General features: G+C 45.0%; 2 protein-coding genes across 5 annotated transcripts in view; both read right to left on the reverse strand.

Moving 5' to 3' along the window:
- Positions 1-6143, reverse strand: part of OTULIN (OTU deubiquitinase with linear linkage specificity) — a 71745-nt gene extending 65602 nt beyond the window's left edge. For 2 of the 3 annotated variants that reach the window (XM_027520569.1, XM_027520572.1), the window contains exons 1-2: positions 5773-6143; positions 5001-5198 (exon numbers count right to left, since the gene is read on the reverse strand). In XM_027520569.1, the coding sequence (XP_027376370.1) occupies positions 5001-5050 (50 nt within the window). In that variant the 5' untranslated portion in view covers positions 5051-5198; positions 5773-6143. Of the gene's footprint in view, positions 1-5000; positions 5199-5772 lie in introns of those variants that run through there. The other variant, XM_027520573.1, reaches the window with a different exon arrangement.
- A 3160-nt stretch (positions 6144-9303) lies between these two features.
- OTULINL (OTU deubiquitinase with linear linkage specificity like) overlaps positions 9304-27980 on the reverse strand; it is a 29917-nt gene continuing 11240 nt past the window's right edge. Inside the window, exons 2-8 of one of the 2 annotated variants that reach the window (XM_027520106.1) lie at positions 16825-16984; positions 16705-16736; positions 16514-16605; positions 15443-15592; positions 13245-13373; positions 12081-12350; positions 9304-11081 (exon numbers count right to left, since the gene is read on the reverse strand). In XM_027520106.1, the coding sequence (XP_027375907.1) occupies positions 10908-11081; positions 12081-12350; positions 13245-13373; positions 15443-15592; positions 16514-16605; positions 16705-16736; positions 16825-16984 (1007 nt within the window). In that variant the 3' untranslated portion in view covers positions 9304-10907. The remainder of the gene's footprint in view (positions 11082-12080; positions 12351-13244; positions 13374-15442; positions 15593-16513; positions 16606-16704; positions 16737-16824; positions 16985-27980) is intronic. The other variant, XM_027520107.1, reaches the window with a different exon arrangement.

The raw sequence follows: 27980 nt of genomic DNA on the forward strand, positions 1-27980 counted from the left end.
CTTCCCTGTCCTTCACCATCTCCCGGAGCTTACCCAAGTTTATGTCCATTGCATCAGTGATGCCATCCAACCATCTCATCCTCTGTCATCCCCTTCTCCTCCTGCCTTCAATCTTTCCCCGCATCAGGGTCTTTTTCAGTGAGATGGCTCTTCTCATGAGGTGGCCAAAGTATTGGAGCTTCAGTTTCAGCATCAGTCCCTCCAGTGAATATTCAGGGTTGATTTCCTTTAAGACTGACTGGTTGGATCTCCTTGCAGTCCAAAGGACTCTCAAGAGTCTTCTCTAACACCACAGTTCAAAAGCACCATTCTTTGGTGCTCAGCTTTCTTTATGGCCCAATTCTCACATCCATACATGACTACTGGAAAAACCATAGCTTTGACTAGATGGACCTTTGTTGGCAAAGTGATGTCTCTGCTTTTTAATATGCTATCTAGGTTGGTCATAGCTTTTCTTCCAAGGAACGAGCATCTTTTAATTTCATGGCTGCAGTCATCATCTGCAGTGATTTTGGAGCCCAAGAAAAGAACGTCTGTCACGGTTTCCATTGTTTCTCCATCTATTTGCCAGGAAGTGATGGGACCGGGTGCCATGATCTTAGTTTTCTGAATGTTGAGTTTTAAGCCATCTTTTTCACTCTCCTCTTTCACTTTCATCAAGAGGCTCTTCAATTCCTCTTTGCTTTCTGACATAAGAGTGGTATCATCTGCATATCTGAGGTTATTGATATTTCTCTTGGCAATCTTGATTCCAGCTTGTGCTTCATCTAGCCCATTATGTTGAATGTTATGTATACTCCCATTTCCCTTATAACAGTATAATTCCATTTCCCCTTCCATTCTTTGTGCTGTCATTATTATACATTTTATTTTTGCCTAAGCTATGAACCCAATGTGTTTGTTATTTTTGCTTTATATAATTACTCTCAGAAGAAATGTTAAAATAAAAATATTTTTGTATTTACCCACATATTTTCCATTTCTTGTACTTCTCATTCCTTTGTACAGATCCAAGTCCCCATCTGGTTTTATTTTTCTTCTATCTAAAGAATATTCTTTAACATCACTTACACAGTGGTGCTAAATGGTAAAGCCTCTCAGCTTTTGTTTGTCTTAGTAAGTCTTAATTTCACTTTAAGGTGAAATTTTTAAAGAAGATACTTGCTGGATACAGAAGTCTATGTTGACAGTATTTTTTTACTCTACAGTTTAAAGATGCCGAACCATTGTCTTATGACTTGTATCATTTATGGAATCTGCTCTCATTCTTGGAGAAGGCAATGGCACCCCACTCTAGTACTCTTGCCTGGAAAATCCCATGGATGGAGGAGCCTGGTAGGCTGCAGTCCATGGGGTCGCTAAGTCCGACATGACTAAGCGACTTCACTTTCGCGCATTGGAGAAGGAAATGGCAACCCAGTCCAGTGTTCCTGCCTGGAGAATCCCAGGGACAGGGGAGCCTGGTGAGCTGCCATCTATGGGGTCGCACAGAGTCAGACACTGCTGAAGAGACTTAGCAGCAGCAGCAACAGCTCTCATTCTTCTCTTTATTCCCCTGTACATCATTCGCCTTTTTCCTCTGGCTGATTTTAAGATTTTTCTCTTTATCACTGTCTTTCAGAAACTCAATTTTGATGTGCTCTGATGTGTGTGTGCGTGTGCGTTTATGCTACCTGGGGTTGCTTAAGGTTCTTAGATTTGTGAGTTCATAGTTTTTTTTTTTAATTAAATTTTGCATTTTTCAGCCATTATTTCTTCATATATCTTTTTGTCTCCTTCTCCTGCCAATAGACACTTTTCTTGGACTCTAATTAACCACTTAATGTGTTAAGTAGTGCACCACTTGATACTATTCCCAGATCACTGAGGTCTTATTTATCTGTTTTATGTTTCAGATTGTGTTGTTTGTATTGATGCATCTTCAAGTTCACTGATCTTTTCTTTTCCCACGTCTAAGCTGCAGTTAGTCCCATCCAGTGTATTTTTCCAATTCAGATATCTTGATTTTCATTTTTAGAAGTTCCATTTGGATCTTTATGTCTTCACTATCTCTCCTGACTATATTCCTATTATTTAAAGATCCTTAAACATGTTGAACATATTTGTAATAGTTATTTCAATGTCTTTGCATCCTAATTACACCATCTCTGTCATTGCTGGGCCTTTTTCTATTGATTATTTTTCTTTTTCTGGTTATGTGGTCTTATTTCCTGATCTTTTGCATGTCTAGTAATTTTTTGGATGTTGAACATTGGGTTGTTAGGTCATTGAACATCTTTACTTCCCTATCCTCCTTTTGAAAAAATGTTGGTTTTATCCTGAAAGGTTATATAGTTACATAGGTGTGACCTCTGGGTCTCCTGAACAGTCACTTTGGATGCTGGGTGTCTTGAAGGCATAATCTGAAAGATCCATAGCTTGACCTTGATCTGAAAAATCCTTGGTAAGAGATTCATAAAATCCTCTCTCTGAGACCAAAGAGTTGCTGTGAGGGGATATGGAATTGAGTTTGCCTGCAGTTGCATGGAGGGACCAAACGTGTGGCTGGCTGCTGAGAAACAGAATGCTCCTGTAAAGACAAGTGGCTGTCAGACAGTGGATCATTAATCACAAAGGCAGTAACTCAGTGTGATACTTGATTCTCTCTGTGACAAGGACTTGACAGGTTTCTGGTCTGCCACATGGATGATGCTGAACTCCCTGGTCCCCGTTAGGATACCATGGCACTGAAGACAGCATCTTCTTAGGACCATCAGCCTACAAATAGCAACTCTGAAGCACTGCTACATTTATTGAAGTAGCTATCCCTCATCACATATTTGCTTATATTCCTGAAATGTATAGAAGTTATTACATGGTTTTATGTTGAGAGACTCCTTTCCAGGTCATATTTGAAGAAGCCTATTTTGTTTCACTCATTTGAAAATGCTTTTGGTTACAATTTTTCATCATTGCCCTGTGTTCAGCACAATAGCTGACTTTGAAAATCTCATCATCTGGGGATGATTTAAGAGGAAAGCAAGGGAGATAGCTTGGAACTATTTCAAATCATGTCACCATATATATTTACTTCTTCCTGAGCTGGGTAAGTAAGTAACTATGGGTTTAACACCAACAGTATCTGTCTTATAAGATGCTTGCTTCTTCCCACATGGATATTCAAGTTGGTGTCTGAGGTTATTAAAATGAAGCTTTAAGTCTGACTGCTCTTGTTATTGTGATTTTTACAGCATTCTTCAACACATTCACCCATTCCGTTAGGTCTTGCCAATCATTAGCTCATAGAAACTATTTCCTCTTCTGTCTCTCTGTTTTTAAGCCCAACTTACCTTGGCTTAGTTTAGTTGTTTTGTTAACCTGTGAAATGTAGGTAAGTTTAATGCCTCCAGCACAGGTTGGTCCAGAAATAGATTTCATGGATATTCACTTACTACAGCAAGCTATCTTTCCTGATATTCACCACGAGGCTCTTCAAAGACTTCCCATTGTTATTTATTTAATGTCTAGGAAGCCACAAATGTGAGCGGACCAATGAGAACAACCAGCAGGTTTACCCTTCTGTGGTCCTGGGTTCTCTGTGCTGTCCCCTGGCTCCAGGCCGTATTTTAACAAATATCCTGTAGAAGCAATAAGAGGTGGGGGCGGCAGGAGGGGAGAACTTCCCTGGTGGTCTAGTGGTTAAGAATCCTCCTGCCAATGCAGGGGACATGGGTTCGATCCCTGGTCTGGGAAGATCCCACATGTTGTAACTGAGACCTTGTGCTGTAGCCACTAAGCCCCCATGCCGCAACCAACTACTGAGCTCGTGTGCTGCAGCTACTGAAGCCTGCAGGCTCCAGAGCCCGGGCTCCCAAGAGAAGCGCTGCAACGAGAAGCCTGTGTTCCCTGACTAGAGGAAGCCCGTATGCAGCAACAAAGAGCCTGGCACTGCAACAGAGACCCACCCAGTCAACCACAAATGACAGATTATTTTTTTTTAAAGAAGCATAGGGAAAACAATATCTCATTACAGTAAACATTAACCTGTGGTAGAGCTGTTGGGAATTCTGTGTGTGGGGTGCCAGGCAATCAGAGTTGACCGTGGTGCTTATGCTTAAGAGTGCAGAAGCCAATTTCCACTGCCGGTAAGAATTTACTATCCAGGGCACAAAGAGAACAACAAATTAAGGAAGTCGTCATGGAACCTGGAGGAAGCAGACAACGTCAAATTCACCCTTTACAGCATGGAATTCAAGTACCGGAGCCAGAGTACTTTACAGAGCTAGCCAACCGCAGGCCAGAGGTTCGGCGGAAAATGCGCATAGGTGAGGTTTAGAGGACAAAGAAGAACCGTACATCTCTTTCCATCAGAACGCTGCAGAAAAGCTCAGCAGACTTCAGGTCTTGTTTCTAAAGCAGCACGTGTGTGTCTTCTCAGCTATTTATCTAGACAGATCAATAGCAACAAACCTGCAGGTGAAGGGATTACTCTGGACGCCTGTAACTTTTTTTCCTATCTCCCTCCAACCACTGAGAAAACTGCCTCATGAGGCCAACCTTGTGTGACTGTCACCCTAGCCTTTGATACCACCACATTTGTCTTTATTCTCCAAAGAGCTCGTTAACATTTCTGTTAGTGAGATGCTAATTGATTACCAACCTTAATTACTAGGTGCCCTGAATGCCGATTCTTCTGTGCCCCTGAGCTGTGAAAAACCCCATGTGTATTTAATGGCTTGAGGCACGCCCTGATCACACCAAATTCCCAGAAAACGTCAAATTTATGCTGCAGGCACCTGGCCCCCTACCCAGGTCACAGATGATTGTCTAGAGCCGTGCACATGGTTCATCGGCCATCACAGGTTGAGCCCATCAGATTCTACTTCTCAGGCTTTTTTAACTCGTGAACTAAGCTGCAGCTTCCCTCAGTGGCAGGAGCAGCCTTGTGTGCCCAAAGAATGAGAGGGAGAGACAGAGGTGAAGAGAGACAAAGGGAAGAAGGGAAAGAAAGAATCACTTACAGAGTGAGGCGGGAAATCTGGAACGATGAGACCATCTCTCCGTGACTCATGAGAGATGCAGCTGGAAACTCTAATTCTTGGCTCTCAGGCCCCAGGCGCGCCTTCCAGGAGGACTGGCCGTACTTCCTGTCCTGTTGGTCTGTGGGATTCTCCTTATCAAACTGACTTAAGTGGTTTTCTGTCCTTACCACCAAACAGCTGGAACAGAACCCAGAATATGTTAGAAAACATTTCTTGCATTTCAGGCGGGACTGAGGCTTGGGCAGTATTTCATATTAATCATAAAACAGCAACTGAAGCTCATAAACATTTGTCATTTGCACTAAAACCCCATACAGAATTGAAATTCACAGATGTGCTCAAATCTCTTCCCTATTACAGACATTGAATCTGTGCCCTCATTAGCCTGCCATCCACAGGGCCTGTGAAGGCCGAGCAGTGTCTTTCAGATGCGTGAAGACCCTCAGTAACCAAGGCACAAAATGGATGTGTCTGGTGGAGAAGAGCCCTTACAAGCCACCTGATGTTTGAGAACTCTCTCCTATCCCATTTGCCACCAGAAGTTATTGGCTCTGTGCTGCTGATAAGCTTCCAGGCCTTCATTTTCCCTGATTTCAGTCATGCACGCCAAGGGGTGCGTCCTTCAGCTTCTGACTTTGACAAACACCTGAGCTGGGCTCCGGCGTACCTGCCACGGCTTTGTGGATTCGGGCTGCTATGCCCTTGTGCCCTGTTTGCCACACCAGCCCCACCCTACCCCGCTGCCTCCTACCTGGGACCTGCCTGGAGGCTCTGCGGAGTCCAGGCTGGGGTCAGGCCTCTTCCACAGCAGAGGGAACATGAGATGTGTATTCTCCAGACATCTTAAGGTTCTGTTCGCTCTTAGGAGTCTGTGACCCCAATAAATAATGTTCTTTCGTGAGCCATATTTGTTTAAGAACCTGTTTCTCGATGGAACTAGATGTCGTTGGTTAATTTTAACTTCACTGCAGATAAAATGTTAGCCATACTTGATTTGACCTCTTATGTCTATTGTGGCCATTTCATAGGTCACTCTGACTTGATGAATATGTTGCTGCTGCTGCTAAGTCACTTCAGTCGTGTCCGACTCTGCGTGACCCCATAGACGGCCTCCTACCAGGCTCCTCTGTCCCTGGGATTCTCCAGGCAAGAACACTGGAGTGGGTTGCCGTTTCCTTCTCCAATGCATGAAAGTGAAAAGTGAAACTGAAGTCGCTCAGTCGTGCCCGACTCTGCTTCTCTCCCCAAGACTCTGTCTAAAAACTTGGTCTCTTCAAGTTTTGGATCAATAAAAAAAGAAGGAAGGAAGGAAGGAAATCATCACACTATGATTCTTTGCTTCTTGAAGAAGGTTAACAGCTGCACGTGGCTTTCGTTACCAACTTGTTGGTTTGCTATTAGTGTGAGCACTGGTCTAGTCATGGTGATGTAAGACCCACACTCCTTCCCACAGGAGCTTAAAATCCAGTAAAGAAAGAAATGTGAAGATTCTTGTTAAGCATAAAGAACTGGAATCAAAAGGTGTTTCTTGCTAATTTCTGCTGAGAGAAGGTAGAAACCCATGGAAGCCTTCTCAAAAAGTAGCAAATGTAACTGGGACTGATGACTGATCCAAGGAGCTCTGCCAAGCAGAGGGTCATGACTCAGAAGAGAGACCCCAGCCCCCACGCACCTCTTCAGTCAGGTGTCCTGAGCAAGGCACACACCGGACAACTCCACACAGTGGCCTTGGTTAGCCCAATAGCAAAACAAAACAAAAGCACCGCCCTCTCATGCTGGCAAAATCCCAAACTCCCAGAGAAATAACATCGGAATATATTGATTCTTGCCCGAAACTCCTGTTTTAGTGTGCTCTATAGACCAGTGCCACATTGCAAGCTCTTTCTGCTTGTCCGCAAGAATGTATACAGGAACTGAGAGCAAGTGTTGAGAAACTCTTATAGCAATCCGATCTCGGTGCAACATTTTACTTTTACAAAAGTGCCCGTCTGCCAAGAATGGGAAATTCAAAAAATGGGTCCATCACCACACTCACCACAGATAGTTTCGCAAGCACTGCTCTGCCACAGTGTTCAAAGAGGAAAAGGCACTTTACTTCCTGCTTTAAAAAGAGAATTGTGTGACATTTCCTCTTCCTGTTCAGTGCGTGGAGTGTCTTCAGTGTGTTTGCATGAAGACAGGGACTCAGGAGGGACAACCAAAAACGCAACTAATAACACAACTGGTCTCATAAGAAGACTGAAGTATCACCTCATCTCTGTTTTTTTTTTTTTAATTTATAGTGTGATATAGTGTGTGTGCTCAGTCATGTCCAACTCTTGCGACCCCATGGACTGTAGCCTGCCAGAGTTAGGGTTAGGGAAAATTAATTTCTCATTTACCATTTTATGACTAAAATTAAACATAGGTCAAATATACACCAGTGCTGAGCTTTCCCTTTAATCATGCTTAATTGCACCTAAGGCTAGCTCCTGATAAGAGAAACACATATTTATCTTATTTAGCTATAAAATATGAATATTTTACAACATTTTCACCAAGTATCACCTCATCTCTGTTTGTTTTTTTTTTTAATTTATAGTGTGATACAGTGTGTGTGCTCAGTCATGTCCAACTCTTGCGACCCCATGGACTGTAGCCTGCCAGGCTCCTCTGTCCATGGGATTTTGCAGGCAAGAGTACTGGATGGAGTGGGTTGCCATTTCCTCCTCCAGGGAATCTTCAAGTAAGTCATAAATGTGTCTACTTAGATTCACACACTGAAAGTTCCAGAATATTTGTGCAGCTTTTTAGGTTTTCACCCCCGTTGTCAGTTTGCACCAAGCCCTTCTCACCACCTAGCCCCGGGGCCCTTCCCTCAAAGCTGGTCCAGCAGAGAGGCCAGCACCCACAGGAAGTCCATGGACATGCTGAGAGGTGGACACAAGCTGAGACTGGCAGGTACATGGGGTGGTTCCCCAGTTGTTCCCCAGGTTCTGTCTTTGGGGATGACGGTGAGAACAGAACATGGGACCAGCGAAGTCTCAAGCTTCTGGGTTTGTCCATATGGACATGTTGATGTATGCTAAGGAGCAATGCAGCCAAGTTGTATGCTGTCCATGAAGCCCCCTAATGTTACTGGTTTGACCTTCACTCCACCTTTTCAAACTCAAGGGTGAGCAAAACAGAACAGTAAAACGCTATACTCATAGTTTTAACCACCAACCTGTATTTGGTTCTGTCTAGATGTTCCATCTGAGGTTTTACAAGTTAGAAGCAAGAAATATTCTTTGTTTACAAAAAGGCTATTTCAGTGGAAACAATATTTCTGTACTTCAGGAATGCTTCTTAGAACACATCCCATGTTCAAATAAGCTGTTGTTGTTGTTTAGCCTCTAAGTCATGTCTGACTCTTCTGTGACCCCATGGACTGTAGCCCATCAGGCTCCTCCATCCATGGGATTTCCCAGGCAAGAATACTGGAGTGGGTTGCCATTTCCTTCTCCAGGGGATCTTCCTGACCCAGGGATCAAACCCGTCTAGCATTTAAAAATGGTGCTAATTTATCTGTAGTTCCTTCTAATTAGTTTGTTACATTCATCACACAACTGAATTAAAAACAAAAACACCCAATACCTCATCCCTTAAAATCTTCTGTTTTGATGTTTTCCCCCAAACACAGTAACTACTGAAGAGTCTTATTATATCTTACTTTCATTATTATCATATTTAAATGTTTTTCACAATTTGGTCTTGCCCCTCTATTTAAAGAATTCTTTTCCTACCCTGCCCCATCCCCCAGCCAGTTAAGGATAAACATCATGGGTTGATAACGTGACAAGCTGCCCATGCCATGCTAAGTTATTTCAGTCGTGTCAGACTCTGTGTGACCCCGTGGACTATAGCCCACCAGGCTCCTCTGTCCATGGGGATTCTCCAGACAAGAATACTGGAGTGGGTTGCCATGCCTTCCTCCAGGGGATCTTCCCGACCCAGAGATCAAACCCAGGTGTCCTGAACTGTGGGCAGATTCTTTACCGACTGAGCCACCAGGGAAGCCCAAGGGTTATGAAAACCCATAGATGCAGGTAAGGGCTGTGGAGATCAAGTACTAAAGGCCGTAAAGATCCTGCTTCATGTGGCTCTCAAGGTATCGCAAAGCCCCTCAGTCTGAGCTCAATACTCTTCAGCTCTTCACCCAGAGGACAAAATGGCAGCAGGCCCAACACTGGCTTATGTGGTACAGGCAGGTGAGTGTCCCCATTACAGACAAATCTAAATGTTAGTTTCATAGACCACAGCATCTAACATACCTCCTTTTTATTTACAGTAAACATATGGAAACATGAGAAAACATTAGCATCAAACATGTTAATAAGTAAGTCATTCTTAGAAGGGGTTTGTAACTTTGAAATAGTATCCCATTAGCCAAGATTTTAAGTTACTCTGTATTTGCCGAAATACAAAACAGGACTAGCAAAGTACCTCCAAAATAAAGACTGCCAAAATAAACTGGAAAAGTATTCCCAAAATAGAGACGACCAGAAGTTAGTGAGCCTGAGTGTTAGTTGTCTACGGTTGCTGTAACACGCACCACAAACTTAGCAACTTAACACGTTTATCATCTCACAGGTCTCTAGGTTAGAGGCCTGACACAGGTTCCACGGGGCTAAAATCAAAGTGTTGGCAGGGCCTCGTTGCTGCCTGAGGCTCTGGGGGAGAACGTGTTCTCTGGCCTTTTCTAGCTTCCAGAGGCCGCCCACGGTCTTCGGCTTGTGGCTCCTTCATGTAACTGCAGTAACGTCCTCCTTGTAGCTGCTGCAATGAACAAAACCGGCTGCCTTGCCTCTGTCTCTCATTGTTCATCGCTTCCTCCTATCTGCCCCCTGACTGATCCTCTCCCAAGTCCCCTCTTCTACTTTAAGGACCCTTGTGATTACGCTGGGCCCACCTGGAGAATCCAGACCACTCTCTCTATTTCAAAGTTAGTGGATTAGTACCTTAGCTCCACCTGTGACCTTATTCTCCTTTGCCGTTTAACCCAACCTATTCACAGGTTCCCGGGATTAGAATACAGATATGGGGGCGGGGGGGGGGGGGGGGGCGGGGCGGGCATGAGTTCTACCTACGCACATTAAATACACATGTAAATACACATTAAATACACCAGTTTAATAATTTTGTGACAGTTCAATAACTGTCATTGAGTTGCCTTAATTTGTAGAATGTATCTTTTTGGTCTATGTAAAACAAACTGACCAGATGCAACAGTTTAAAAAAATAAGTAAAAAGATATAAAACAAATTGTACAACATTACAAAGTAGTGGCTATGTGTATGTATGTGTTTAGATGTGTATATATAAAACTATACATGTATACATGCATGTGAGTATAAACACACACACATGCACAATTTTAAAGTTAATCAAAGGGTTCTGGAAAATCAATATACCACAGAGATTCTTGGGAAGGTAATGCTTATAAAATAAGGCCATGTTTATGAAGATCCCAAATCAGTCAAAGACAAGATTCCTAATGAAGAACATAAAGATTATAGCCAGAAATTCTTTCCCTTTAGTCCTTTTCCCATAGTCCTTCTCTTCTCACTTTTTTCCTGTTGTTGTTCTCTTTCAAACTAAATGTGCCCTACTGTGTGTGAAGTGACCAGAGTCTTCACAAACAAGGGCAAGCCACCAGCCCACAAACCCGTTAGTGCAGCTGCGCTGGAGGAAACTGTGAAAACAGAGGAAAGGCGCCGTGGGGTCCCCTGTCCAGGGTTCCTGTGCTCCTGAGAGGGGGGTCCCGACTCCTTCCCCGGCAGCAATGCTAGCTTTGGTTTTCTAGAAACAGTACTTGCAAGGGTGACTTCTGTCACTGGCGAGAGCTGGTGTCCAGTCCAGCCTGACTTAAAAGACAGGAATGTGGTAGTGGCGGTCGTTCTCGGTCAGCAGGGAGATCTCCGGCCACTCCCTGAGCGACTCCTCTGGGTAGCAGACTTCAAAGTCTCTGGAGTTAAACTTGAACAGTCTGAACACTTTTATCTTTACTTCCAGGGAGTATCCGAGTATAAACATATCAATCTGTGGGAGGAGATGAAAGAAAGGTCACGGGTGCACATTCCCAAATGCCCGCCTCCCCTCTCCAGCGGAGGGAGAGTGTTCTGAAGCTCGTGAGATGATGGGCTCGTGGCCAGACCCACATGTGAACCGTGTGTGGGTGTGGAACTGGGGACAGACATGGAAGACGTCTGCATGGAAGGCAGGGGACAAACAGAGAAAGGTCTCTGTAGGGGAATCACAGGGCAAGCTGTTTGGAAAAAATATAAAGGAATGCTTGTAATAAGAGTTATCCTGCTTTCCAATTTTTTTTAAAAAATCATTTTAAATGGATTAATTTTTCTTAAAATGTCAGGTAATTTTGAGTACCTCCTAGGAAAGCAAAGTAAAACAAAGCCCCTTTGCTATGGGCATAGAAAAGCATTGTCTGGACTTTCAAAGTTTCAATAACGTCTGTTTACCTGCACTAAGTAACCACATGCTTTCCCAAATGTTATCTCAGTTTGCAGCTGGACTTCCTGCCAGGTAACCTCTATAGTGGGAGAGTCTGCTCCCACCTGAGAGGCAGCGTGAAGGTCAGACAGGTGCCCGGCTCGCTGGCCACCGAGCTGTGAAGACACAGCAGCTGGCATAGGGCAGGAAGGCTTGTATCACTCTTTCTGACTGGAGGGCAGTAATACCCACCCACCACCTCTTTGCAGGATTCCCAGGTGGCTCAGTGGTAAAGAATCGCCTGCCAATGCAGAAGACCCAGGTTCGATCCCTGGTCCAGGAAGATTCCCTGCAGGAGGCAATGGCTACCCTCTCCAGTATTCTTGCCTGGAGAAGTCCATGGACAGAGGAGCCTCGTGAGCCACAATCCATGGGGTCGCACAGAGTCAGACGTGACTGAAGCGACTCAGCATGCATGCCACTCTTTGCAGCTGGTTTTATCACTGCTGACAGTAAACTGCAATCACCTACATGCTGAAGTATTGCCAGCATTGTCCCTCATCAGACACACGATTCTTCTGCCCCGTTTACCTGCTCCAGTCCACATGTGTCACCAACAGAATTCAGGTGATTCATCATGAAGCTCAAGGGGTCAGATGAGGTTTCCCGGGTAAACAGGAGTCGAAAAAGACTGGGGATGACCTTTTTGGTCTTCATTTGTTCATAAACCTCGGTGACTTGATAGAGCATGATGAACTTCAGGGCCTCGTAAAGTTTACATTCCAGGAGAGCGTCAGAAAAAAGGATGTTGCACATACTTCCTCTCTTGTGATAATCTTTAATTCCACTAAATTCAGTCCACTAGAAACACAGATGTTAAGTGAAACTTAAAAAGGAAAGGTCAATCACACACCATTGCATAATCTTTAAAGTACTTGTAAAACAAACCAGGGATTAATGAGGGGACCCATTAACTTTTCATTTCATATATTTTGACACTGACTGTTGTAACCCTAAGTATTGATTACTTTTACAACAACAAAGTAGTTTAGATATTTTTTCAAAAATACACTGCCTCCTAGGTAGAATACTAAAGAAATCAGCCTCCTAAAGCTACCTCTAAGGATGCTGGATTACACAAAGGATAGTCCAGTGACAAAGAGTACTAATTAGCATTCTTCACCACTAGCATTCTTCACCACTTCACCACTGGAATATAAAGCAATCTATGGGTATTTGCTCATTAAATCCTCATAATAACGGTACAGGGTTGAGACTACTCATTTTATTAGTTTTACAGATCAGAAAGCCGTGGCACTGAAATGGCATTTCCCAAGGAGGACTCATTTCAACAATCTAAAATCTGTGTCTAGTAAAAAGCAGGAAAAACTCTTAGTCAAATGACAATATCTGTGCTGTCCCTGAGTTACTAACAGGGTGCATTCCAAAGGGCATCTCCCACTGTCTTGTCTGGACCTCACACCACATTTTTCTAGAAAAACAGAAGTGTGATTGTTAAGGTTGGTTGGCTAGTTAGCCACAACTGGCCTAACAGCCGTGTAGAACAACATTGCTCTCGATCATTACTTGGGAGGAGAACGAAGAGCAGGAAAGGAAATGGTCAGTTACTAGATGAGTGTTTCTGCCTGCACCTCCTTCTCACGGGACACACAGCGACATGCCTGACACAAGAGGCAAGTGGCTGCGTGTGGGATGCACGCTTTTATTCTTCATCTTTTTCCCCTGGAGACTCACCTGTGTTTTCAGTAATTCCACACATTTCCGTAATTTTCCAAACACATTGGAACCCGTATACTTCTCAGGACCAAAACTGTACTGCTGGATCCAATTACAACCTTGCGAAAAGAGCAGTTTTTCAGGAAGCTTGAAAAGGAAGTAGATGCCAACAGTGGTCAGTATCTCAGCGTGTCTGACACACAGCTCGGAATATGGCACAGCAGGTAATCTTATCTCATTCAGAATTCATCAGTGTAAAAGATTGTAATGGCAGTTAAGTAAAACATAGTCTCTTTTTAGATTTGTGGATTGATTTGGATCACCTTCTTGATTCACAGTTTCACAACAGATGAAAATGTGAATGAACACTATGTCTACAGAAACAATCTTTTTACATAAAACACTTCCCAGACTTCCTAGGTATATCCACTTAGAAATTATGTTTAACCAAACAGCATTAGAGTAATTGGCCAACCCACTACATCAGGGAACACATGGATTATAGAAGGATGCTTTCTGTGGTTCAAACCTAGCTCTTCACTGGTCTGCTGAGAGGTTACTCAACCAGCGCTAGTTTTGTTACCTCTTAGCGCATCCTCCACCGTAAATGAAGGACAATCCTATCCATTTTTCAGGATTAAATATGATCATGGCATGCATAAGAATCTGATCCATTGTGGGTATCTGATCCATCTTCCACCCCGCTGAGCTTGTGGAACCCAGGGTCTTGGCTATGCTCTCTGTCCTCAGCAACTAGCAACAGGGCTGGCACAAGCATACACTTGACAACTGTTACGTTAAACTAAACCACCAATAAAACAACTCTAAATAAAAGGTGTTATGGAAATGTGGAGTTATACATATGCATATACTTTATATTTCTTTGCTTCTCCATCCTTAAATGTGCATCTGTGGTTAGGCATATCGTTGTTGTCATTCAGTTGCTAAGTCACGTCTGACTCTTTGTGACCCCATGGACTGCAGCACACCAGGTTTCCCTGTCCTACACTATCTCCTAGAGTTTGCTCACACTTATGTAATAGGCATATTACATTAAAAAATATTAAGGTTATTTATCAAGAATATATTGCCTGGCACTGTCAAGAAAATGAAAAAAAAAAAGGCACTGGCTGGGTGAAAATCTTTGCAAATGATGTATCTGATAAAGCACTTGTATTCAGAATATATAAAGAACCCTCAAAACTCAATTTAAAAAATTGGGCAAAGGATTTGAACTAAGACTTCTCCAAGGAGGCAATGTGGGTGGCAAATTAGCACCTGAAAAGATGTTCAATATCACTACCAGTTAGAGGAATGCAAACCAAAAGCAGTGATACAAATGCATGCTTATTAGAATGGCTAAAAAGCAAACAAAAAATCTGAGAATGTAGCACAACTGGAACTCACATGTTATTGGTGGGAAGGCAAAATGGCAGAGACACTTAGGAAAAGACTTGGCAGGTTCTTACAAAGCTAAAGAAAAACCTATCATGTGACCCAGCAATCTCATTCCTAAGTATTTACCCAAAAGGAATGAAAACTTACATTCATACAAAATCCTGAATTGGAATATTTGTAACAGTTTTATTCATAACTGTTAAAAACTGGAAGCAATCCACATATCCTTCAACTTAAGCATGAATGGATAAACAAGATGTCTTCTATTCATATGAAGGAACACCACTCAACAATAAAAGCACTGAACTACAAATCCATGGAACAACACAGATGATCTGCAAATGCATTATGCTAAGTGAAAAGGGCAGATTCAAAAGTCTACACAATGGGGCATTCCATTTCTCTGACCTTCTGGAAAAGGCAAAACTAAAGGGACAGAAAACATTATCAGTGGATGCCTAGGGTGAGAGACGGATTGACCAAAAAAGGATATGAGGGCATCTTTGGGATGGAGCTTACACACTGTGCTTATCAATGCTCAAATAGCCAGAGCAGAAAAGTGGATTAAAGGACCACTTTACTTAGAAAAGACAGACGCCCTTCTCAAGAAAAAATGCTGGCATTACAAACAAAATTGAGTACGACTGAGATGATTTCTTTGCAAACTGGCATGAGAGACAGAGGACTGAGCTAAAGGACCTTCAATCCCCTGACACCTTGTGTACAATACAAACCACCCGCAGAAGACCCCGGACTCTGTGTTGCAGTTCCCATCAGCATGACTTTTGCCAAATTTCCAGCGTTAGGACCTAACGTACCTTCACGATATCTTTTTCTTTCATCCAGGATGGGAAAGCGAGGCCCCGGCTGAAGATCTGAAACAGCACCGACCTCAGGGCATCGTAGTTGTCTCTCCTGACTTGTCGAACACATTTAATATGCCGCCGCCAAAACAGCTCCTCGTAAGCCTATTGGCACCAGAGGAAAAAGCCATTCTTAATTCCACTGGACAAGAGACTAAAGGAAGCTAATTCATGGCATCTTTAGCAAGGCGCTACTCCCAAATAAAGCGGACAACAGAAACAGAACCAGTATGGGTTATGGATGCGACCACGTGTAATTTTCAAGTGACCTGTGTGTGTACAGAGTCCATGGGACGCTATTTTAGTTGATAACTTCCTGGAAGCCCAGAGTCAGGAAATGTCATTGCGGGGAGAGGATGGCTACAACCTGACTGCAGTGAAAACTACTATATGTACTTTTAAGTCCATGCTAAAGAGTAATCGAAAAGTACTTCTTTTTCCTTTTTGACTTTTTTTGGTTTTTGCTAGTGACAAGGTTGGACAACACAGCTGGGGATATTTACCAAGACTGGTCTGATGGAAAGTTCTAAAAAAATCCTCAAAATATTTTATGTCAAGGTGCCTGATCCCTTCAAGGACAGAAGTCTCTAATGCATGTGCAGATTAAAAATATATCTTTATTTGGTTGCACCGGCTCTTAGTTGCAGCATGTGGGATCTTTAGTTGTGGCGTGTGGGAGCTAGTTCCCTGACCATGGATTGAACCCAGGCCTCCTGCACTGGGAGTCTTAGCCACTGGACCACCAGGGAAGCCCCTTGCAGATGTTTTAATAGCCCTGGCCAGGAGAGAGCTGAAAAGGGTACGATGCTCAAGTGTTCTGAAGTTACAGGCCTAATTTACCCAAGTCCTCGAAGGCCCCAGCGCTAAGTGAAAGGCCTGAAGGTGATGCCTAGCGGCTGTTTGGCTTTTAACGGCAGCCACAGTTGTTCCTGGCTCCATATTTGGTAAAGCACAGTGGAATGCGAGTTTCCTGATTTTTACACACTAAGTCTCCATCCACCACGACCGGAATAAACAGACACACACCTTCCTCATCAGCTTGGCATGGGGTGTCTCTCCTTTCCACTCTCTTGCACAATAACTGAGTAAATCAACTTCCGCCTCCACGCTGAGGTTTCCTGAACCAAATTGAAAATACATGGTGGTGAATTTTCCCTTCCCTTTCCCTTCTGGAATCCTCTCTTAAAACAAGGAAACACAGGCATGAACATATTTACTTTTGAATCTTCTCTGCAGATATCCAATCCACCTAAAAGATAAATGGAAATAATAACATCAAAATTCTATTTTGAACAGCAAGGGCATTTTTGAAATTTAAAGATGACAGAGCCACATACCATTTCAGCCGGTGCCCTAAATGCATATGCAGCCTTCTGAAGTAGCTGAGGATGGCTGCCAGAAGTGAAACTGCCAAGGTCACTGACCCCTTCACCACTCTCCACGCGGTATCTAAGGCTTGGCTGGTGACTAGTGTCCAGGAGTGAACTTGGTCATTTCCTACAAAAAAGTAATAATAATACTGTAGCACACAGGTAACTATATTCAACAACCTGGAATAAACCATAATGGAAAAGAATATAGAAAAGTATGTATATATGTGTATAACTGACTCACTTTGCTGTACAGCAGAAATTAACACTGTAAATCAACTAGACTTCAATAAAAAAATAATCATGAAGTACAATTACACAAGCCTGCTTTATTTAAGGAGAAGAAAATACACTGGATAATTTTACCTGTAAAGAGTCATCATTGATTTAGATAGACATTTTTAGAGCATTTAAAAATTCAGTCTAAATATTGAATAATCAGTGTCATACATATCTTTGTCCTACATAATTCAAGAGGAATAGGGAACATAAAGAGCATGGGTTTCAGAATCCCTCAAAGCTGAATATAAAACCCATCTTCCCCTGCTTATTCAGCTGTGTGACGGTGGGATCCTTCACTTCTATGACCCTAGACTCCAATCCCAAAGAAAGGCAATGCCAAAGAATGCTCAAACTATTGCACAATTGCACTCATCTCACACGCTAGTAAAGTGATGCTTAAAATTCTGCAAGCCAGGCTTCAGTAATACATGAACCATGAACTTCAAGATGTTCAAGCTGGTTTTAGAAAAGGCAGAGGAACCAGAGGGCAAATTGCCAACGTTTGCTAGATCATGGAAAAAGCAAGAGAGTTCCAGAAAAACATCTATTTCTGCTTTATTGACTATGCCAAAGCCTTTGACTGTGTGGATCACAATAAACTGTGGAAAATTCTGAGAGAGATGGGAATACCAGACCATCTGATCTGCCTCTTGAGAAATCTATATGCAGGTCAGGAAGCAACAGTTAGAACTGGACATGGAACAACAGACTGGTTCCAAGTAGGAAAAGGAGTACGTCAAGGCTGTATATTGTCACCCTGCTTATTTAACTTCTATGCAGAGTACATCATGAGAAACCCTGGGCTGGAAGAAGCACAAGGTGGAATCAAGATTGCCGGGAGAAATATCAAGAACCTCAGATATGCAGATGACACCACCCTCACGGCAGAAAGTGAAGAGGAACTAAAAAGCCTCTTGATAAAGGTGAAAGAGGAGAGTGAAAAAGTTGGCTTAAAGCTCAACGTTCAGAAAATGAAGATCATGGCAACTGGTCCCATCACTTCATGGGAAATAGATGGGGTAACAGTGGAAACAGGGTCAGACTTTATTTTTGGGGGCTCCAAAATCACTGCAGATGGTGATTGCAGCCATGAAATTAAAAGACGCTTACTCCTTGGAAGCAAAGTTATGACCAACCTAGATAGCATATTCAAAAGCAGAGACATTACTTTGCCAACAAAGGTCCATCTAGTCAAGGCTATGGTTTTTCCAGTGGTCATGTATGGATGTGAGAGTTGGACTGTGAAGAAAGCTGAGTGCCGAAGAATTGATGCTTTTGAAATGTGGTGTTGGAGAAGACTCTTGAGAGTCCCTTGGACTGCAAGGAGATCCAACCAGTCCATTCTAAATGAGATCAGTCCTGGGTGTTCTTTGGAAGGAATGATGCTAAAGCTGAAACTCCAATACTTTGGCCACCTCATGTGAAGAGTTGACTCATTGGAAAAGACTCTGATGCTGGGAGGGATTGAGGGCAGGAGGAGAAGGGGACAACAGAGGATGAGATAGCTGGATGGCATCACTGACTTGATGGACGTGATTTTGAGTGAACTCCGGGAGTTGGTGATGGACAGGGAGGCCTGGCGTGCTGCAATTCATGGGGTTGCAAAGAGTTGGACACGACTGAGTGACTGAACTGAACTGTCCTGACTATAAAATGAGAGTCAAAATACTGACCTCGCTGGACAACGAGGGAATGAAATTAGTTAAGAACCAGCCCAGTGCACCTCACCCTATGTAGAAGATCTGTTAAATCCAAGAATGATCAAGAGGGTCTGCTCAGCACCCAGCCCTAACCCTGGGGACCTCAGGCCATGCCACCCCGACCCTGCCTATGCTGATACTCCTTGGTCATGACGGGCCATGACACAGGGCATCACCTGAACAAGGACAAGGCTCAGACTGCAGGCACGGAGAGAGACATCATTTCCAGAAAGGGGGCCACTTAGAAGAGATGTGCATGGACCTAGGTATGCAGCTTACAGGGTCCACTACGATTCCTCATGTGACCAGAGGGATAATTCATTGGCCGAGAGAGCTCAAACTGGGAACTTGCAATATTTTACTATCTGCAACATATTCCTAATTGTAATATGTTCGAAAATGTAAAATGCCGAAGTACAAATGAGGAAGAGAACTTTTGAACAGTCGCCAAATATGCTGGGGTTCATTGTGAAGCAGTTCCCTCCCTTAGTAAAAAAAAAAAAAAGTCTAATGATTAACTGGAGTCAAAGCCTCACAGATTTGGAATTTACAATTTTAATCATAAGCAATAAAGTTGATATGCATTCTCTAGAAGGAAATATATATACTCTCAATAAAGAAAGGATATATCACATACCCTTTAAGATGTTTCCCCCATGCTAACATCTTAAAAAACTATGGACAAGTACATTTTCAAGAGCAGGTGCGTATCTGTTCAGAACAATTGATTAGCTGCTAATTATATATTTACTCTTGCCTAGACATTTATGAAAAATTTTAATGAATTGTTTCAAAATGTAAGCTGTAATGCATTTGCACCTATAAGGTAAGATTTTTACTACAAAGTCTATGGTATTCCTCTGAAAGGATGTGTAACATCACAGTAAAAAGGCAGATCATCGTATGTGCACATAGTCACTGACTGGTTGATGAGCATTTGGATTGTTTCTGCATTTTTCTCTCTTACAAACATTCCCCTCCACCAGTCCTGTGGACTCATGGTGTCTTTCAGGATAATTTCTAGAAGAGGGAACTCTGGGTCCAGATATGTGCACACTTTCAGCTGTGACAGATGTTGCCAGAATGCCTCCCGAAGCAAACCGTCAGTTACCACTCCCACCACACAGATGAGCCTAGTTTCCCTAAAGCCCAGGACTGGTGATGCTTTTCTCACGGTAACACAGTCACCTTTCTTCTTCCATGAGGAGCCTTTTAGAGCAGTGGTCCCCAACCTTTTTGACACCAGGTTTCATGGAGGAATTTGTTTCCACAGACTAGGGAGGGGGAATGGTTTGGGGATGATTCAAGCACATTTACTGTGCACTGTATTTCTGTTGTTACGTCAGCTCCACCTCAGATCCTCAGGCATTAAACCCTGGAGGTTGGGAACCCCTACAGAGCATCTGCCTACATCCCACTGGGTTGTCCTGGTTTTCTGTGGACATGGAGTGCTTGCAGGCCCTGGCCGGGGCCTCCATTGGGCACGGCTCTCATTGGTCACAGACTCCAACCAACATTCTTAAAAGGTACTGCCCTGCCCCTTGGGGCATTTGAGACCCCTGAAATGGGGGTTTCTCCTGAGCCTGAGCCCTCTCAGAAGCTGCCAGGGCCACCATGGGGACCCACCGCAGACTATGGTCTCCTCACATCCACATCTGCACCCACATGCATGGACTTCCCTAGCCTCCTGCCCTAATCCTCAAAATTAAACTCGGTCTCCAAACTTGGAGAAAGGACGATCTGATCAACTTATCAGAAAAAATCATGTGAGGGCTAAACAGTCCCTTCTCGGGAAAAATGGGAACAGCAGCCTAAAGTCCTTGTATTCACTCGGCCCAGGGCACCCACAGGTGTCAGTCAATAACTCAGACAAAGGAGGGCCAGGGAGTGGACCGTGGGCGCTGCTGTGGGTACCAGCAGGACTTGAGCCTGCAGTTCAGAGACGACTGGAGGTGTTCATGCAACTTCATATGCAAACATTATCAGGAGTGTGGCTTCTCAGTGAAAGGAGAGGAGACACAATGTTTTAGCAGGAAAAAGTATGATTTTTAATTAAATTATTTAAAAGAGCTACAATTTGAGCTTTGTGTCGGACTCTGTGGCAAGTGTTTTATACGAATTGTCTCATTTGCTCCTGCCCTGGTCCTGTCATACATGGGGTGGGGGACTCCATGCTCCCAAGTGTCTGTTCCTTAACCCCGGTGGGCAGGGCAGGATCCCCCAGTGCCAGGATGCAGGGAGCGCTGTTACCATTACCCTGGTAACACAGAGCCCTCTCTTGGAGCTGCTGGATGATTGAAGGAAATACTGAGGTCGCGGTCAGGGGCACAGGAAGTACCCAGCCCATGTTCATTATTATTTTAACACCTGAGGACACTTCGAGGGAGAGAAAGATTAAATAACCCTCAAAGCTGGAGTCCAACCCCGGGCAAGGTCATGCTGGATGCCATATCGCTCCCCTACTTGCCTCTGAAGGACAGAGCTGAGTGGACCCTTAATCAGCTCTGCTACAGCAAGTGGAAAATACTCTTTAAAAAGAAAATAATAAAAAAATTATCCTGTAACAGGATTATAACTCCAAATGACGGACACAGAGAAGAACAACACAAGTGAGGCGCTGAGCAGAAGACTATCATGATCACAGCTTTGATGATCTCGTGAGTCAGATCTCATTTCCCCAAAAGCAGCTGAGAGGGGATAAGATCTTCCCTGTCAGACTCTGCCTGGGATCCCCCTGGGCCAGCCAGACAGACGGAAGTCAGCACCCGCCCGCCCCACTTCCCCTCCACTACCCGGCACCCTCCCGAACGAGCTAGCCTTCGGGGGGAGCCCCCTGGGCTAACAGGAAAAGAAGTTCCACCATCAGGGAGTCAGTCTTTCAACATAATCAACAAAGGAGGGAGAACGAGGGTCAGAAACAAGGGGAACTGGGGGGTGGGGGGTGGTTCTGGCAGTGAAGAAAAGTGCTACAGGGAATTATGGATTTGATCCTTTTTAAGGCTCATCAAGAGATAAAAATGAGATTTCTTTTTAACACTTTTGGGCTGGACCACCTGGGTGGTGGCTGAAAATGAGGCAATATATAAAGCACAGAACATTTCTGTGATGCGGGAAAGTGGGTGAACTAGGTCTCACACATTCCCCACAACCCCATCCCCAGCATTACCATCTGCAGAGACCCCATTTCTCCCACCACCACCACCACACACACACACACACATATGCCCGAAAGGAATACCCAGGGAGCTGCAATCTCCTTGGGTGATGATACCAGAGCCTCCTGCAGCCCAGAGTGTGTCCATCTTGACACTAGCATCCCACCTGTGACCGACGAGACCACTGACTACGACTGAAAAAATGAAAAGCTCCTGGATTTTTTTTGTGTGGTAAAATTCTACTTAGAATTTTTTCTTTCCATTCGCTAAAATGTACCAAAACTGAAATAATTCAAACAGGAAACCAAAAAGAAAAAAAACAAACCTGAAAACAAAACTTAAAAAGACACAGAAGAGCCGGAAACTTGAGTGATGACACTGATAGCACTTTTGCCCTGAGGTTCAGGCTTACTCTCCTGGAGACCCCAGGGTCTGGCTGGCCTCCTGGCTGTGGTGGTGATGGGGCTGAGCCGGCCCTCCAGTCCTCCACCCCGTCCACTCCCCCCAGGTCACCCCAGGGCGTTACTCCCCCCACCCTCAGCTCCTCTGCCCCGCTGGGCCCGGCCCACTGACATGCTCCTGAAGCAGAGGCAGCAGATCAAGGGCTACAGAGCGGGCCTGGGGGCTGGGAGGTGGAAGCTAGGCCTGAGCTACAAGACAGAAAAGGCAGTTTAATTTAGATGTTTGGGACAGATCACATGGTAAGATCACCTTGTTAAAAACTTCAAAGTCCTGCCTTACAGCCAACCTAACTCTGCTCCTTGGATGGCATTATTAACTCAATGGACACGAATCTGAGCAAACTCCAGGAGACAGTGAACGGCAGGGAAGCCTGGTGTTGCAGTCCACAAGGGAGCAAAGAGTCAGACAACGACTGAGCGACCGAACAACAGCAGCCCTTGGAACTCTGCTCAATGTGATGTGGCAGCCTGGATGGGAAGAGAGTTCAGGGGAGAACGGATACTTGTTTATGTATGGCTGAGTCCCTTCGCTATTCACTCGAAACTATCACGACATTGTTAATTGGCTATACTCCGTCCATTTAACCCAGAAAGCCGGGAGGAACCAAAGAACCTCTTGATGAAAGTGAAAGAGGAGAGTGGAAAAAGCTGGCTTAAAACTCAATATTCAGAAAACAAAGATCATGGCACCCAGTCCCATCACTTCATGGCAAATAGATGTGGGAAAAAAGGAAACAGTGGCAGATTTCATTTTCTTGGGCTCCAAAATCACTGAAGATGGTGACTGCAGCCATAAAATTAAAAAACACTTGCTCCTTGGAAGAAGAGCTATGACAAACCTAGACAGTGTATTAAAAAGCAGAGACATTACTTTGCTGACAAAGGTCCATCTAGTCAAAGCTATGGTTTTTCCAGTAGTCATGTATGGATGTGAGAGTTGAACCATAAAGAAAGCTGAGCACTGAAGAATTGTTGCTTTTGAACTGTGGTGTTAGAGAAGACTCTTGAGAGTTCCTTGGACTGCAAGGAGATCCAACCAGTCCATCGTAAAGGAAATAAGTCCTGAACATTCATTGGAAGGACTGATGTTGAAGCTGAAGCTCCAATCCTTTGGCCACCTGATGTGAAGAATGGACTCACTAGAAAAGACCCTGATGCTGGGAAAGATTGAGGGCAGGAGGAGAAGGGGATGACAGAGGATGAGATGATTGGATGGCATCACTGACTCGATGGACATGAATTTGAGTACGTTCCGGGAGTTGGTGATGGACAGGGAGGCCTGGCGTGCTGCTGTCCATTTGGGTTGCAAAGAGTTGGACACGACTGAGCGACTGAACTGAACTGATACCCCAATAAAAATAATTTTTAAAAGCCCTGAAACTTCAAGGTCAAAAATACTTTTAAACTTAAAAAATAACAACAGCTATTTCTATCAGCTTCAAGGCCATATTCTGGTTAATTAGCAGGAGATTGGCCAAGAGAGACTGATAGATTAGGAAGCAAGCAGGGAGAGGGGGTAGGAAAGGCCCCCCGCCCCAGGACATCCCTGCAGGCTCTCTGTAGCAGGGCCGGTGGAGGGGTGAGGGTGCTGTAGAGAGGAGTCAACTGAGGCCATGCGGTTCAGTGGACAGGGAGGGGCCCCAGAAGTCCCCCTCTCCTGCCCCTCATCCCTTGCTTATTCTACTTCCCACCCTGGGCTGGGAGCTGGACTGGCAGGCAGTGAAGTGAAAAGACACAGTCTCTGGCTCCAGGGAGTTCAGGGTCCAGTGGCACGATGCTCTGCTGCTGGGAAAGGTTACTTGTCAGTTTGTCTAGGCCCCCAGCTTATACATCCTGGTGTCAGGTCCCCGCCAGGACTCAGAATAACAGAGTCCTCATGCTGTCTGCCCCGGTGGGTCGCCTCTCTCAGAGCTAAGTTCTGAGACACAAAGCAAAATGTGGTTTGTTTGTCCAAAGGAATAAATGAAGCTATGTGGAAACAGAATGATAAACACACAGAACAAATCTTGTTAGGTCATCAAGGTTTCTGAATAGTCTGGAGCCCTAGAAGACTGCTGGAGATGTTCAGAACGTCAGCACAGCGGGGTGACAGCCTGGGTTTGTAACAACCAGCACGGCCTCAGGCTCATGCAAAACCACAGGTTATTTGGTTGTTTCTGTGTCAGTTATGGGGGAAGATAGAACAAATATCCTCTTCACAAATCTTGGAAATGGTGAGGTCCAAAGACTTTCTACACTTTTGGATTTCAGGCATTAATCCTGCTTAAGAAACAAGTCTTCCACTTAGTAAAGTTCTATAACCAACGACGACAAGATCAGTATCACTGAGGAAGAGAACCACCAAAGCGCAAGCTTTTTATCTTGAAAGTTGTGACCAATGAGTCACAGGACTGTAGCCCTATGAGACAACTGACTTCATGCTAGGCGCACAGTCCATATCCCACAGGACTTCGCACGTCTACCCCAGGCTCCTTCCTGCCAACCCAGAGTTCAACAAATGCAGCAGGAAACGCTCCTTGCCAATACCAAGAGGACTGTTCAGTTCAGTTCAGTCGCTCAGTTGTGTCCAACTCTTTGCGACCCCATGAATTGCAGCACGCCAGGCCTCCCTGTCCATCATCAACTCCCGGAGTTCACCCAAACTCATGTCCATCGAGTCAGTGATGCCATCCAACCATCTCATCCTCTGTCATCCCCTTCTCCTCCTGCCCCCAATCCCTCCCAGCATCAGAGTCTTTTCCAATGAGTCAACTCTTTGCATGAGGTGGCCAAAGTATTGGAGTTTCAGCTTCAGCATCAGTCCTTCCAATGAATATTCAGGACTGATCTCCTTTAGAATGGACTGGAGGGACTCTCAAGAGTCCTCCAAAACCACAGTTTAAAAGCATCAATTTTTCAGTGCTCAGCTTTCTTCACAGTCCAACTCTCACATCCATACATGACCACTGGAAAAACCATAGCCTTGACTAGATGGACCTTTGTTGGCAAAGTAATGTCTGTGCTTTTGAAAATGCTATCTAGGTTGGTCATAACTTTCCTTACAAGGAGTAAGCATCTTTTAATTTCATGGCTGCAATCACCATCTGCGGTGATTTTGGAGCCCCCCAAAATAAAATCTGACATAACACTGTTTCCACTGTTTCCCCATCTATTTCCCATGAAGTGATGGGACCAGATGCCATGATCTTAGTTTTCTGAATGTTGAGCTTTAAGCCAACTTTTCCACCCTTCTCTTTCACTTTGATCAAGAGGCTTTTTAGTTCCTCACTTTCTGTCATCTGCATATCTGAGGTTCTTGATATTTCTCCCGGCAATCTTGATTCCAGCTTGTGCTTCTTTCAGCCCAGGGTTTCTCATGATGTGCTCTGCATATAAGTTAAATGAGCAAGGTGACAATATACCACATTTTTAATAACATCATAGCTCAGTATCTTTATGTACTGGGCACATCATTAGGCGTATTCAATGCCAACTATCACTTGAATGTTCTAACCTTCTGGAGGCGGCTTAAAACCCACTCAACTACAAAAACACAGAAGCAGTAGGTGGGCTAGGCTCCAGGGATCCCAGAACTCTAGTTTCGGCACCCCACCAGGCTGGCGCCCTGGCCCGGCCCCGGTGGAGACAGCAGGCTGGCAGAATAAGCCTAGGACCCAGTCTTTATTCTGTCATTTTCTAGCTGCAGAACCTCAGATGAGTCATCCCTAAGAGTCTCCCCAACAGTGGAGACCAACAGTGATGCGGGAGGATGGTAATGAGACACAAGAAGCCCCGAGTGGGCTCACAGCACACAGGCCGTGAGTCTGTGTAAGCTGTCGGCTGAGCCCCTCCACGTGGTCACCATCAGTGTCTCCATGCCTCTAGGGGTGGGACTCACCCTCGCTGATGGGAGCCCGTTTCCTCTTCTGGGGTGTTTCTCCAACGCTCAGATGTGTCACTATTCTACAACCACAGATGACGTTGCTCTGTAGGCCGGGTACCAATGCCACGACGGTGAACGAGAAAGACTGGATGTTCCTCCATCCATTCACACCTGGATAGACCGTCCTCGTGTGTCTGCAGCACGACCAAGGCCGTGCAGAGGACACTGCTCGGGGTAACACAGGGACCTGACCCAGACCCGAGCTGGGGGAGGCTCCCCTGAGGATGTGAGGCGGGGCTGGGACCCAGAGCCTGGATGGGAAATTGAGGGGGACCAGCAAGGCTGCATCCCCTTGGGAGACACTGATGCTGAAGAGCAAGGAAAGCCCCCCACCGGGTTGGAAGCAAGAGGCTGGCGTGACCAGACCTGTCACCACCACATGCGTCGTCACTGCTTGGGGTCACGAGGAACACGTCCAAGTCCCCTTCCACATGACAGCCTCTCAGATTAGTGACCATTTCACAGGGACACAGGATGTTCTGGGCTGGAGGGGCTGGAATTCTACTTGTTCTCCGAGGCCCGAGTCACACCACCCCCTTGGCAGGACAAATCCCTCCCCTGGTACTCCCCGACTCCACCCCCCGCCAACACCGTCCACACGGCAGGCGGGTTCCAGTTCAGTGTATTCATGACTGTGTCCCCTACAGGCCAGAAAGCCCCTCTGAGGTGACAGCTGAGCCTTAATTCCCTGTGGACCTGGCCACTGGTGCACACGTGCGCTCCATCTTTGAAGCCCGGAGAAAGCAAGCAGAAGCATGAACTTGAATCCACATGTTCTGACTCAAGGTCAGTGCCCCTTGAATTAACTACACAACCGCCTTCCCTGAGTATGTCTCTTCCAAGAATTCAAAACAGTTAACAAGCACAAACTCTAAAGGCAGCTGTGGTTCCCACAGTGCCTTTTCCTCTTCTGGCTCAGACAGTTCTCCCCATGAGGCCTCACTTGACATGGTTTGGTGTGGGTTGGCAGGGCGGGGGGAGGCCTCTTCATCATCCCTGTGACCCTTCTGGGGACCCACCCCAACTTAAAGTGTGACCATGGGCTGGAACACACTGTCCTGGGTGTGACACAAGCAGGGGAGCCATCAACCACGTGACCACTGCTTCGCTCTCCAGCGGAGTCAGCAAGCTTTCCGTGCAGGGCTGGAGAGGGAAGATTCCAGGCACTGCCGGCCATCTGGCCTCCGTCCCACCCGCTCACATTGGCCCCTGGAAGAGTGGAAGCAGCCATCGGACAATACACAGCAGGGCGGTGTCCCAAGAAAACTTTCCTAGGGATGCTGAAATCTGAATTTCATGTAAGTTTCACATGTCAGGAAAAAGGATTCCTTTTTTGATTTTTTCCCCCTATTAAAAAAAAAAATGTAAAGAGCTTTTATAGGTTGCAAGCCACAGAAAAACTGAGTGACCCATGAGCTGTGGTTGACCAGACTCAGTCTCAATGATCCATTCGCATTAATGCAGCCTGTGGTCTGGTACTGGCCTCCACCCCTCTCCCCTTGCTCTTTCTTGAAGGCGGGAGACTATCTGACAGCAGGTGTTCAGACTCTCCGCTCAGCTCAACCCACTACTGCCTGCCTACAGAGAGAGGCCTGGGGGGAGG

Source organism: Bos indicus x Bos taurus, chromosome 20 (genome assembly GCF_003369695.1).
Source record: "Bos indicus x Bos taurus breed Angus x Brahman F1 hybrid chromosome 20, Bos_hybrid_MaternalHap_v2.0, whole genome shotgun sequence".
NCBI lineage: Eukaryota > Metazoa > Chordata > Mammalia > Artiodactyla > Bovidae > Bos > Bos indicus x Bos taurus.